A 13,264-nucleotide genomic window follows, 5' to 3' on the forward strand; every position below is an offset into this window, starting at 1 on the left:
CCGTCTCCTCCGAGGCTCTCCAAACGGCGCGTCTTCACTCCAAGGCCGACCACCGACAAAGTCAGTTGTGGTATCAGAGCTTCGACAAGGCGACCGTTGATGGCACTTCGGAAACAAGGCGGAGAGAAGCTAACTTGCTGAATGCGAAGGGCTCCGGCGACGGCACGGACGCTCACGCGCCGGCCGTACGCCGGAGAAAGTCTTTTCTCTCTTTTCTCTCTTTTCTCTCTTTGTCGAAATATTTACTGCAATGAGATGAAATGTTTATCTTGAAGAAAATCCCTTTTTACATTAAATAAATTCAATGTATATATGCTCTGTTAGGTCTAGATAAATGTATTAGTGAGGCAATATAGAGAAGTATTAACCTGATTTAATCGATATGTCGTATCGGCTTATTTAGTGCTACAAAGTAAACAAATTTGCATGATCATCACATTGTTTAACTTAAATTTAAAATGTTTTCCAACTAATGTAAAAGATAGCCGAGAAATGAAAAGAAATTGATTGTGAAAAGATTTCAATCTTCATTCTCTAGCTAGTGTTTCTTTTCTTCTGGGACATGCATTTCTTTATCAGTTTGTTTGGCTGTCTTTGCCACTCTCCGTCGGGAACGACGGGAAGTGTGTTGTCCTATATTTTTTAGTGTAAGCATATAAATATTAACTCCAAGTTTTTTTCTCTTTAATTTTTAAGAATTTTCTCACATTATGAAGACTCACAAATAGATTTTTGTGGAGCTATAAGAATAAATTTCCCATAATTACCAGTTAAATAAATCGGGTTGATATGCTACTAAATTATAGGCGCAAATAAACCATAAACAAAAACAAAGCATTTCAACTTTGGACTAGAGCTTAAGATATAGCAAATGAAAGAATTTTGATAAGGAAAAGACTGTACCCACTTCCTTATCTTATTGAGTTCCACAATTTGTCTTCCAAGGACATCACAGTACCACGTCGCTATATCAGAATAAACTCGAAAATATCTTCATGCATCACAACCAAGTTCTTTTTTTTTTTTGATAAAATGGAAGTGTCCGACGGATTGAGTCCCAAACCGACTAATTTTTTGGGTCAATCTGTTTGATGTTGTTCGCAATGGGAATTAAATATTTATGTCGCCACACATACAAGCATATCCGAGATGTTAGATTTCAAATCCACAGTGCTTATCACTTTTTCAAATCCGTCGTAATATTCAACCATATGGGGTTACATCACAACCAAGTTCCATTGACGTTGTGCTTTTTTAGTTGAGGAAGCTCTTCAAAGACAAATAATCAGAAAACAGTTTAAACTATTCATATTACAAGACTGAATATGAGAATAGATCATATTCATATGTTTTTAGAAAATTCTACAATTCTCATCTCTCTAGACGTTAAGAGTGAAATTTGGTCAACTAGACGAGAAACAAACCTCTAGAGTGAAGATGGTAATCTGCAGAATGTACTAGCTGATTTTCGCTTTTTTGGTCTTCCAAGTGACTATGAACTAGTTGCCTCGTTCTTAAACTTTCAATATCATGCGTGAAAGAGAGCATCAATTCAAAATTTAAGTATGAGCACGCTATTAAAGCGTGAAAATAATGTTCTTTCAAGATGCTAGAAAAGATCTACTATCTTTTGGACGATTGACCACTCCGTTGCCAATGTTTCTGATAACTGGTTATTGTGCCACGAAACAAGTGTTGCATGTAGCCTTATATATCCATCAAGTTATTCTTGTTTTCATAGGATCACATCATATTATCTCTAAAGCTGGTCCAAAGAATCAAAAATTTAAGCTTGTTCAAATAAAAAAATTAACTAAAGTTATTCAAATTATCAAAATAATGTAAAATTATCCAATATATATAACTGTTCAACAGGATCTGAATTTAATAACTTTAATTTCAATCTCGGATATTCTTTAACTAAAAAAAACAAAAAATGTAACAGAAGATTCCTAAGGCTTTATAATATTATTAGTCAGAATCAGAACCTGAAGATAGAATCTGGACAGCATCTTTAGGTTCGTTATCAGTGATCGAAGCAGGAGCCTCTTCACCCTTTGCATTCCTCCTTCGTTGTTCTCTCTTTCTCTCTTTCTTCTTCTCCTCCTCCTCCGTCTGTAAACAATCATCAATCTTTCTTTATTAGGTTTATGTCGAAAACGAGGCATACATTTATATAAATCTAATCATTTTATTACGTTATTGTCTGACTGATTCGTCGATGATTGCTGAGTTGTCTGAACGGGTTGTTGGATTGCTCGGCTTCTCGTCCACCAAACACTGCATGCAGATAACAAAGCTCCTAGAAGCAATGTAGGTCCCATTCTTGGGTCTGCTAGGTAATCTTTGATTCTGTTCCATAAGCGCAAGAGTGCTTGTGTTGCTTTCACGCTTTTCGGGACTCCTGACCTCATCGGTTCAGCACTTTCTGGAACAAGTTCTGGAGTTTTCGCTCTCTGCAAGTGAAAGTGAAAGAATCAAAAGAGATATGTTATAAAGAACATGTAAAGAATGACAAAACAGTGGTTACTTACATAGAATGGTAGGTTTTTGCTGTCACCATCTTCAACCATTTTAGATAGCCACTTTATGATCTACAAAAGGTTAACAAGCAATGTAAACAAAAAGTCAATACCCGAAACTAATAAGAGTTTTCTCTAGTATTGTACCTCGGGAGTTTCAGCTGGTCCGTCATAACTAACGACAAGTTGTGCAGCGGGATCTACATCGTCAGCTTCAGATTCCCAAACAGTTTTGGGCCAGTTACTTGATTTCTTCTCTACGTTAGCACTTTCTGTAGCATTTCTATGGTACCGGATGATCAAGATCCTAGGGACATCAATTGGGGACTTCCTAGTTCCACACGTGTCATAGCTGGTTTCCGATTGAACATAGAAGAAACAGTATTTCTGAATAAAAAAATCCAGAGGGAGTCAGATGGTATCAAGTAACAGATCCAAAGATCTAGACGCCAGATGTTAAAAAATCCTGATGGATTCAGGAAACAGAACAGATTCTGGCAAGATTACTTACGCTCTGGACTTCTCCATCGAGCCACGCAAGTGTAAGTCGCTTGTTTTTGTGCGCAGAAGCTGCTGGAGCTACTGAAGGATCCTTGGAAGCCTCGTCTGATTCGTCATGGTTTGACAAAGCATCTTGTACCCTGCACATGGTCTACAAGCTTGTAAGATTAAAACACGTTTCTAACAGGAAGGAGACGAGAATTTTAGGGAAAAATTGACGAATTTCAAAAAAGATTTTACTCACTTCCCTCATCTTATTGAGCTCCGTGCTCTGTCTTCCAACAAGGACGGCACAGTACCACGTCGCTGTTTCAAAACCAGCTCGAGAATAGCCACGTGCATCACAACCAAGTTCCATTGATGTTGTGCTACTTAGTTGAGGAAGCTCTTTAAAGACAAATGTATCAAAAACCAATTAGAACCATTCATATATAAGACTGCAACTGAGAAGAAAGATATGAGCACAAGCAGACCCCAATTCTACTAAACATATAACGAGTAGAAGTAGAGAGGGATTACGTAATTGCTTGTTCTGCTCCAAAATGTCCAAAAACCATGTACGGTTGCCAGATCCTGCAATATGGAATATATTATACAATTAGTTGCCAAACCAAGCATCATTAGTTAGCCAATCACTCGGTTCAAGATAGTGAAAGACCATGATAAACAACAGGTTTTAAACCCGGATCCTTCATAATCACCATGGCAGGTGCAGATTCCACCTCCAACCTGTTATAAGAGAGAAATTATGAGATGACCAGATGTATCAAAGGTTTACAACCAAAACAGATAAATCGATGATAAATCATTCGCAGAAGCAACAGACAGTAGCGCCGAATAAACAGAATTAGAAGTGCAATGACGTACGCATTCCACCAAAAAGATGCATCCTCTTCTCTCCAAAGCACGTAAGTTAGAGAGGCAAAATTCCAATAATCTTTTGCAGCTTGGCGTACAGAAGGAGTGGCTCGCTCCCCTGTTTGTGAAAATAAAATGACTCTCACCTAGGGTACGGGAAGATCAGAGAAAGGACGAAAAAATGAAATTAGTTTAGTTTCTAGATGTGACGCAAAAAACTATCTGCATGCCTGCTTAACATGTTATTTATAAGTTAAATAGGATGGAAAAACGCTTGATAAAGGAAAAATTCTAAAGAGAACGTTTTAAGAAAGTTGAACAAACCTTATTAGGTGGAACTTTGGCGAGAAACTTGGGTACCTGTATGCAAATATACATTTCTAATTATTTGTTTATTACCCAAAAAACATATTTCTAATTACCTAAAAAGTAAGGAAATAGTCTAAATATCCAATATGTGCCAACATATGAACCTGAATAAAACATGTAAGCAAAACAGTGTCATATGTGCTGGCACATATTTTGCGAACCATGACATGGAAAAATCTATAAGACTTAGATACTATACGGCCTGCAGCTTTGCAGATCAAAGTACACCCATGGAAGTTTCTAATATGGTTAGTCTTTGATCTTGATCCTCTACCCAAAACCATTGACTTTAATATTGATGGAAGGTTATAGCAAAGACATCTGGTTGGACTACCACTTAAGGTTCTGAAGAAGGTAAGACATTACATTCAGATATATGGGTCCTCTAAACATTACTTTATGCGCGACAAGTTTCTAACTTCAGCAATAGCACGGAAAGGATATATTATATATACCAGTGTTTCTTTTGTGTGATAGAATACTCTAGGCAACTCCAGTACCGTGGTTGCAAACCAATCAGTAACTGCGTCTGTTGACAGCTCTCCTTCAAACCTAACAGAGATTTAAAATATTATTCTCACCAAGAGGAAATGAAGCAAGAAAATCCTTTAAATGGCTAGTCCAAAGAAAATATTACAACCAACAAAGCTTTCCTGTTAAGCTAAACGATTCAGCCACTGAGTTACCTGATAAGACAATCTGCAGTTTTGCATTGGGGAGGGAAAGCGACAATTGAAGGAAGGCCTGCATGCATAGTAGAAGGTTATAACAGGAGAAGAATGCATCTTAGAGTAACTCGTGAAAGATGTAGTACGAATCCAAGGCATACAATCATTACAGCTTTTTGTAATACAAATATCGCCATAACAGAACGAGTGTGAATGTATAAGTGTAACTCTATAGTAGTGTTCAAAATAGCCCAAACCTATGGGATGTAATATACTGTCATGATACAAAGTACAAACACACGATTACAGAACCAAATTAACTAGGTCCTATCTACGTTTTTTTTTTTCAGTGGGTCTCCTCTCACTTACTTCAGTCTAATTTTTACTTCTTTTACGTTCCCTCATCTCATTTTCTTGTCTAGGTTCTTGGCAGACTGAGTAAAGTGATAACGTACCGTTTCTAAAAAGTACTTGTCCTGTTGTTTTCTTCTCAGCAAGGTAGGTCACAAGTCGAACATCACCTAGCTCTACCATCGCATGATTAGCAACCCCATCCAACAAGTCAACTGCAATTATACAAGCGAGCTGAGCTTAACAAGATGATTGGTAAGAACATTCCATTCACAGTAAAGCATGTCAACACTATTGTTAGCTATTAATCTAATGTTCCCTCCTACTTGTTAAAACATATCTTTTGATATCTGGTGGCGTATCAATGCTACACATGGTTCGTACATCATAGACACCATATTCCTTTTTCTGAAAACTAACACTGTCTTTTGCAGATACTTCAACTTTCCCTTTTCATATGCACTGTTGTAACTCTTCAATCTATATAATTGAAGTGTCTTTAGCTAAATCTAGCAAGACACTTTCACTTTAAAAATACTAGAGAAAGAGAAATCCTACCAATCCTTCTCCAGGCCATAGAGAACTGAGCAGAGCTGTTGCTACCAGAAGAATACAGCTACAGGTATTTAACATTTCAGTTAATCCAAAATGTAAAGACTTTCGAGCTTTAGAATAACGTGAAGCACAAATCCAGATGAGCTTTTACCTGAATGAGCCATGGCTTCGAATCTTGGAACTTAGACGCAAAGTCTTGGGACGTAATTGCCATAAAACCTTCATGTTCAGGCTCTAAAAATATTTAAGAGCTAACAAGTTGGCATCACAATAATTATATGAAACGAATTCAAGAAGAAATGTCAAAGAGGTCTGTCAGTTAACTGACCATAAGAGACCGCTTCCAGCAGGGGAGTTTTTATTTTTGCAAAATCTTCCACAGCATATTGTTTTTCAAGCTCCTCTATAATATGCTGCAACCATTAAATCAAGCAATTGATTTTCCCAAAAAAAAAAAAAAGTCAGAAGAAATCTTTCTTTGTGTACATCATGAATGAAAGAAACAGAAATAAGAAGTTACCAGTGATTCATCAATGCCATACAGGTCATAGTCCCTTTTCCATACTGGATTTGTTAAAAGCTCATAGGCGTATTGTATCTGCAAATAATTAGCATCACTTAGCAGAAACCTAAAAGGCTGATAGAATTAGACACACAAAATATCCACCGACCTTTATAAAATCAGCGGGACGAGCATCTCCTGAATCTGAATTCCTGTGACGATCAATTTCAAAGAAAAAGAAAAAGAGGCCAACAAGTTTTTAAGCCTAGTGCTGAAATTCAACTGGAATACATTACAATCATCACATGCCTAGCCAATATAAACTAACAGTAGGGTGAGTTGTAAGAGAAGTTCTTTCTCTATCATTTATCAATGCTAGAACGAAGCTATTAAGGCAGCAGTTAGCAATCATGTCTCATTATAGTTCTACTTCCACAGTCAATAATACAGGTTTGAAAGAAAAAAAAACAATTGCATACTTGAGCTGAGATGATTACAAGAGATACTACTTCCTGGAGTAGCCATCGAATTCAAAGTTAAGCTAAAAAAAAAATCCGGATGGAGAAAGTTACCACTTGGAAGCAATAGCCTCGTACGCCTCTCTCACGTCATCCTCTGAACCGTACGTCTTTACACCCAAAACTAAAAAGCCACAAACGGAAAAGAAACTCAAATCAGACGATATACCAGTAAGGCAATACACATAGTGCGTTGGACAATAGAGTAGAGAGAGAGAGATGGTACCGTCGTAGTGAGAAGTAGGAAAGGAACGAGGAAGAAGGAAAAGCTGGAAGAACATAGCGAGGACGAATATGAAAATAGGAGCCGCGTAGGCTCTGAGCACTGAGGGCATCGACGACGAAGACGACGGAGATTCTTTCGCCATCGGATCAAACTCCGATCAGAGAGAATCTCTTTCGATGTGGTTAAATCTCGCTCGGATAATTTTCCGGGAATTAATTAAATAGAGGGATCGACTCCATAAGTAAAGCAATCATACTGTATTTAAAAATTAAAATAACCCTCAAAACTTTATTCTAATTCGATAAACGCCTTAAACTTTTAAAATTGTAACAAATAAACCCTCAAACAAGATCCGGTTCGGTTTAAGTTTTAATTTAAACCGAATTTAGTTTAACCTTCGAGAGAAGACGCGGCGGAACCGATGGGGATCTCTTCCTCCGCCTCTTTCTCTAACGCCACCACGGCCTCTCCTCCTCCTCCTCCGTCGCCGCCGCCTTCATCGCCGTCTCGCGTGAATGAGAAATCCAACGGACCTGAGAGGCCTCGATTCTTCGATGGAAAGGCGAAGAACAAGTGCTGGTCAAACGCTGACGTCGTCCCCGGTCGACATCCCGAGAGGTGGCGTAAAGACGCCGCCGGAAACGTCGTCTGCAAGAGATTCGGAAACTGCGGCGGATGTCTATGTTTCGAGTACGATCACATTGTTCCTTACTCCAAAGGTTTCGATTCTCCCAACCTCTCTCTCTAGGGTCTAAAGGTTTAGTCTTTGATTGTTGATTATGTGTTTGTAAGGTGGAGAATCGACGGCGGAGAATTGTCAGATTCTTCAAACTAGAGTGAACAGATTCAAAGCAGCTCAGGAGAATGTGGATGCTGAGACACTTAAGGGATATTCATGTGGCTTGCAGTTCACAGGTATGTTTACATGTCAATGTGTTGTTTAAACAGTGTACATTGAGTTTATGTAGGAGATATCATCATTGTTAAAGCTTGAATGTGTATCTTCTTATCATGAAGAGTGTAGTACTCTGCTCTAAATGGTATTTTACTCGTAAAGTGTTTTGTTTCCTTAGAGGTTATGTATACATGTGGGAGCTGCTTTTGCTTTTGATCTTCTTTCTCTTTTCTCTGTTGGTTTTATCATATATCAAGAATTTGCACTTGAGCTACTTGCAGTCTTGTTAAAGCGCAAAAGTGACTTCAGTGAGTTGTTTTAGGTCTTGTTAGTTTACATTTTATATGAGTGAAGCAAAGTGTAAATGCTCTTGGGAAATGGATGTTTTTTCCAAAAAGACGCAAAAGATTATAGATGTGCTGGCATCCTTTCTGTTCTTACACTTACAAGTGGATTCAAGAGTGTGTATTCTCTGCGTATATATGCTTATCACTTTCTTAAGATTTCTTCTAATGTAAACATACAGACAAGGAGCTTGATGTTATTGAAATGGCGGTTTACGGAGACGTGTTACGACCTGGAAAAAAATGTCGCTGCAAAACTGTAGCCGAGCTGCTTGGTCAGTACAAGGCCAAAGATGGTAAAGCCGCGTGCGAGTTACCATCATAATAATAAAGTAATCAACCATCTCTTTCTAAAGCATTGATTCACCTCATATGCTCAAACTTTGCAGAAAAGATTTTAGTTCCATCTAAAATCTTTTACTCAATTTGGTAACCATCTGTTTGTGAGAGTAGTGATGATGATTATACACATTTTCTCCTTTGTATTTTGTTGTAAAATTGGAAATAATATTCAGATTATACTACTACCTACCTTTAAGACTTTAAGTCAACAAAGATTGTTAGTATCTGTCGACCACCTACAGACAATCACACAGTGTGATTGAGAGTGGAAAAGCTGAGCTTTGCGTTTGCATTTGCTCTGCAACGAGTGTATAATTTCCATTCTTTCTGTTGTCCTTGTGAAATGTTGTTTAATAAAAGGATTGTTGCTCTGGTTCAGTGCTTCATCAAACCTGATCGAACTACCCAATCATATCATTTATATTTCAGACAAACCAAGCTTATGTCGAGCAGAAACGAAATACGGTTCCAATAGAGGGGGGCTTTGCTGGTTTTGTTTTTTTCTTTCTCTTGTTGATATGTTGCTCTCTTTCTCAACTTGTGGCAAATCAAACTTTGTAGGAACGAAATTGACATGGTCAATTGTGGTCTTGTGAAAACATGATCTGTCGTTTTTGTCTATTCTCCATTACTCTTTCGTCCTTTAGATATATATATATATATATATGTATATTTATGAAGTACTAAATGAAATAAGAGATCTGTCTTAAACTTCATAACTGATTTTTAATCACAACAGTTTTATATTTATGTGGTACATCTTGTTCTACTAGCATTTTTCATTTTTTTCAAAAACATGTAAATCTAAGAGTATCCACATGGACACAAACTTCATTAAGTTCATTAACATTTTCATAGGGATCAATAGTGAAAACCATCAATAGAAAGATTAGGGGATTAGCTGCCTCCCTCAATTGAATCATAGACCACTAATAAATGAAAACCATCAATAGAAAGATTAGGGGATTGAGTGTGCATGCGAGTCACTCTTAGCGGTAGACTCTATACCCAGCTTCGATTAGGATCAAGAGAGCACACCAAAATCGCCTAAGCAAAGATTCAATCTGACGTAGCGGAAGAACTATTCGATCTTACAAAATCGTCAAGCCAAAGCGAAATCCGAGTTTGACACGTTATACCAATGTGATTGATGGTCTTATTCATGTATGAATCCTTCGTATATGTTTTGGTTGACAGAAAATTCCGCCTAGGAAAGCAAGCTTACAAAGACTCAACTGAGAACTCCATTCTTTTTAGTTCACATCAAAAAAATGAGCTTGCATTTCATAATGAGTCACATGTACCAAACAAAGCTTTGACGCTTACAAGCTCATTTTTTGATGTACACCTTCGATTTAAGATTGCATTTCATAATGAGTCACTTTTTTGAGTTTGTTTGCACCTAAGACCATCTCCAGTGCTACACTATAATTTTCTCTATATTTCACTCTAAAATAGAGTAACTCTATTATAGAGTTGGATTTGCTCCAATGGTTCACTCTATTATAGAGTAACTCTATAATAGAGTGAAATATAGAGTATTCTTGTTTTTTCACTCTATATTTGGAGTAAAAAAATAAGATTACTCTATATTTCACTCTATTATAGAGTAACTCTACTATAGAGTGAACCATTGGAGCAAATTCAACTCTATAATAGAGTTCTTCTATTTTAGTGTAAATTATAGAGGAAAAAAATAGAATCCCTTTGGAGATGCTCTAAAGGTACAATGTGCTAGACGAGGACACTCACGGGTTCGAATGGCTTTTCTGGACAGTTTTGCCCTTTGGAAAGTAAGGCTTTGAGTGGAAACTAGTTTAGAGAAACCAAGAGTAGGTACTTTAGTTCGAGTTAGTTTAAATTGGTCATTTATTATGGGTTATGTTTATAGATGGATACGATTTACTATTTGCTTCCCCTTGTTTGTAAGAAATGAAAATATATAAATAAATAAGTTTGATATGATAATTGTAAACTTTTATTCTCTATATTTTGATATCCATTTTTATATATTTTAGTTATTAGATCATTTATAAAATCTTTTGCCTGGACAGAGAAAAATGTGGATAGGAAAACTCAAAAATTAATAGATAATCAGCCATTGTTCCAATTGTGGATACAAGAGTTATGGATATATATTTCATGAACACATGTGGTTAAGACATAAATTATGGATATATGAGAATTGGACACATGAGAATTGTGGACGCAGAGATGAGGTCTTCACTTTATGAAAGATTAAAAGGTTGAGCTAGACATGAGAAGAAAAGCTCTACACTTTATGAAAAATTAAGCATTTACCAATGTATGCCAAAGTCAAGAAGTTGAACCACCCATTACTCCTGCTCCAAGGTTACTTCCATTGCAAGTAGGTTGTAAGAGAATACTAACCCTATCACTGAGCATTGCGATTTGAATAACATCGAATTGACTTTTTTATAATTTTGAAAAACAAAAAGGTGAACAATATGAAGATGTATATTCTGTATCAGTTTGTGAAGTACTACAGGAGGTAGTACATGCGTGTGTCATGAAGATGGGTTTGGTTGAAGTCCGTGTAATGTGATGTCCGTGGACTTGTTAAGTTTGGAGAAGAAACAATATGTTTATTGGAAGATTTACATTAAGTGTAAATGATATTACTTGAAGAGGAAAAGACAAGAGAGTTATTCCTTAATAGAAAAATAAAAGTTGCTTAAGTTGTCTTTGGAAGAACTTGGGGAGCAAGTTCTGGTTATCTATTCAAGGGAGACGTGCATCTGCTAAGAAAGTCGTCTCTGCAAAAAGAAGAAATGTTGAGAGATCATTGTTTGGTGCTTGTGTGATCAAGTCTTTGGTGTCACTGCTCTGTGTTAGGTGCTGACGTAGTTAGTGAAGTACTTCCAGAATGTTGGAAGATTGAAGTCTAGATTTAGGGGGAGTTTAGCTCGAGATCAGGGTGATTCTGATAAACAAAAATCTAGACTCTAGGGTGAGTTTTAGCTTAGGATTGGGGTAATCCTAAAGGATTCTTGTAATAAAAAAGATTGGTGTAAGACTTTCTTGTTCTAGTGAATTCGAAAAGAGAAAAACTTGTGTCTTGTTTATTTCTGCATTTTACTCTGACCTCACTTCACTTACACGATACTTATTGTGCTTTAGAAGATGAGATGAGTAAAAGATATAAAAAAACTTATTGGGTTGCTGCTTTAGTTAGAACCAAAATTAGAAACTTGGAACGTGAGGGTAAAAAAGAAAATTTACTAGAGGTTTTTGTTGGAGAAAGTACATCTAGCAAATAATGATAGGTTGGTAAACTGTCCATATTATATAGTCTTTTCTTTTTAGACTTACTAATAATGATTCTTTTTAGTTATAGGATCTCTACTTGATATAAGTTCTTCTGATGTTGTATCATTAGGACCTATAGAGATATTAAGTTATCTGTTAATCTTCAACGCTTCATCTCTTTCCTCTTTGTACGTATAAGCTTCTTCACGGTCGACCGAAGTCTCTTCATTTGGAATTCGTGATCCAGGTATCAATACTTTTACAATTTTTCGATTGATTCAAACATTTTGATCTTTCTTTGGAATTCGTGCTCACGTGGCCTTGTTGGAACCATCTGATTTCCTATATTCCTCCCTCTTTCTCTTGTGATGCAAGTAAAGCACGAGAGCTCAAATTGCTACAACGATTGAATAGAATTTCCCGTACATAACACTGTAGTTGGCCAGATACGTTGCAGGTTTAAGAAGTGTAATGTATCTTGTATTCCTTATTTATTTTTCCTTTTTTTTGCTAAAAATATGCTTTATTTTTTACAATTAATTTCTCTTATTTTTTACAATTAATTTCTCTTATTTCCTTTTACAATTAATTTCTCTTATTTCCCGTACATAATTATTTGTTTTATTTTAAATTTATTATGTTTGTATTAATTTATTTCAGTAGTCAGATTGAAATAACAGTTAAAATGAATAAATTTCATTACTTCCGATCATGTATTGTTACGTTTAGAACTACAAGCTTACTGATCATGTTAGTTGGCAGTTTTTTGTATCTTTTGAGTATGCAGGTATGTCAATATTTTCAAATAATATATTTTTCTAAATATCATATTCAATTTCTCTTACAAACAATGGCTCTCATTAATCTACATTAATTTATTCTAAAATAATAATAACCCTTTTGTAAATATCAATCCTAACATTTAGGGAGGTGTATTCAATTGGGAGTTTGAAGTGATTTTTATTAAAATGATAAATCTACTGTTCTTAAAACATGATTTTTTATTAAAAAAACTCTTTGAAATCTAGTAGTATTGAACTTGTTATTTCATAAAACACTCTTAAATGCACTATTATTGAATAAATTTAAGTTAGAAATTTTAGAGTGATTTATTTCTATAGTGTTTGAGGAGTTTTTTAGTTATAAAAAAAAAAAAATCCAAATCTCATAGTTTTAGATGAGATTCTAAAATGATTTAACAAAATCACAATTTCTCCAATTCAGGTACAATCATCTAAGAACTCAATAAAAATTAAATCACTTAAAAGTTCATATTCAATACATCCCCTCCCTTAAGTTTGGGTTACTATTTTATATATATTTTTAGTTAGCTTTTAATTATA

General features: G+C 35.8%; 2 protein-coding genes across 3 annotated transcripts; one reads left to right on the top strand and one right to left on the bottom strand.

Moving 5' to 3' along the window:
• Nucleotides 1-1,801: 1,801 nt before the first annotated feature.
• On the bottom strand, nucleotides 1,802-7,320 carry LOC103842689 (dnaJ homolog subfamily C member 16). Of its 2 annotated transcripts, XM_009119352.3 has the most exons (20): nucleotides 7,071-7,320; nucleotides 6,899-6,968; nucleotides 6,496-6,538; nucleotides 6,345-6,422; nucleotides 6,153-6,237; nucleotides 5,976-6,058; nucleotides 5,828-5,885; nucleotides 5,374-5,484; nucleotides 4,937-4,994; nucleotides 4,706-4,802; nucleotides 4,206-4,241; nucleotides 3,891-4,027; nucleotides 3,682-3,752; nucleotides 3,543-3,596; nucleotides 3,268-3,410; nucleotides 3,034-3,174; nucleotides 2,670-2,909; nucleotides 2,535-2,594; nucleotides 2,199-2,456; nucleotides 1,802-2,115 (listed from the first exon to the last, which is right to left on the bottom strand). In XM_009119352.3, the coding sequence occupies exons 1-20, from the start codon at nucleotides 7,210-7,212 to the stop codon at nucleotides 1,972-1,974; spliced, it is 2,109 nt and encodes a 702-aa protein (XP_009117600.1). In that variant the 5' UTR covers nucleotides 7,213-7,320; the 3' UTR covers nucleotides 1,802-1,971. The 2 variants fall into 2 exon arrangements, with proteins under 2 accessions (XP_009117600.1, XP_033136616.1); XM_033280725.1 differs by having other exon boundaries at nucleotides 6,899-7,289.
• Nucleotides 7,321-7,444: 124 nt separating this feature from the next.
• LOC103842690 lies at nucleotides 7,445-9,024 on the top strand. Its single transcript, XM_009119354.3, has 3 exons — nucleotides 7,445-7,789; nucleotides 7,863-7,985; nucleotides 8,492-9,024. The coding sequence occupies exons 1-3, from the start codon at nucleotides 7,492-7,494 to the stop codon at nucleotides 8,632-8,634; spliced, it is 564 nt and encodes a 187-aa protein (XP_009117602.1). The 5' UTR covers nucleotides 7,445-7,491; the 3' UTR covers nucleotides 8,635-9,024.
• Nucleotides 9,025-13,264: the final 4,240 nt, after the last annotated feature.

The sequence above is a fragment of the Brassica rapa genome, chromosome A09 (assembly GCF_000309985.2).
Source record: "Brassica rapa cultivar Chiifu-401-42 chromosome A09, CAAS_Brap_v3.01, whole genome shotgun sequence".
Taxonomy (NCBI): Eukaryota; Viridiplantae; Streptophyta; class Magnoliopsida; order Brassicales; family Brassicaceae; genus Brassica; species Brassica rapa.

Bases quoted from the DNA above. Each gene is read 5' to 3' on its own strand.
- LOC103842689 (XM_033280725.1), bottom strand. From the start codon at position 7,212: ATGGCGAAAGAATCTCCGTCGTCTTCGTCGTCGATGCCCTCAGTGCTC. The intron at 3,175-3,267 runs GTGAGTAAAATC...ACAAGCTTGTAG, and splicing joins AGCTCAATAAGATGAGGGAA to ACCATGTGCAGGGTACAAGA. The intron at 2,910-3,033 runs GTAAGTAATCTT...TTTTTTATTCAG, and splicing joins TCGATGGAGAAGTCCAGAGC to AAATACTGTTTCTTCTATGT.
- LOC103842690 (XM_009119354.3), top strand. From the start codon at position 7,492: ATGGGGATCTCTTCCTCCGCCTCTTTCTCTAACGCCACCACGGCCTCT. The intron at 7,790-7,862 runs GTTTCGATTCTC...TGTGTTTGTAAG, and splicing joins CATTGTTCCTTACTCCAAAG to GTGGAGAATCGACGGCGGAG. The intron at 7,986-8,491 runs GTATGTTTACAT...GTAAACATACAG, and splicing joins ATGTGGCTTGCAGTTCACAG to ACAAGGAGCTTGATGTTATT.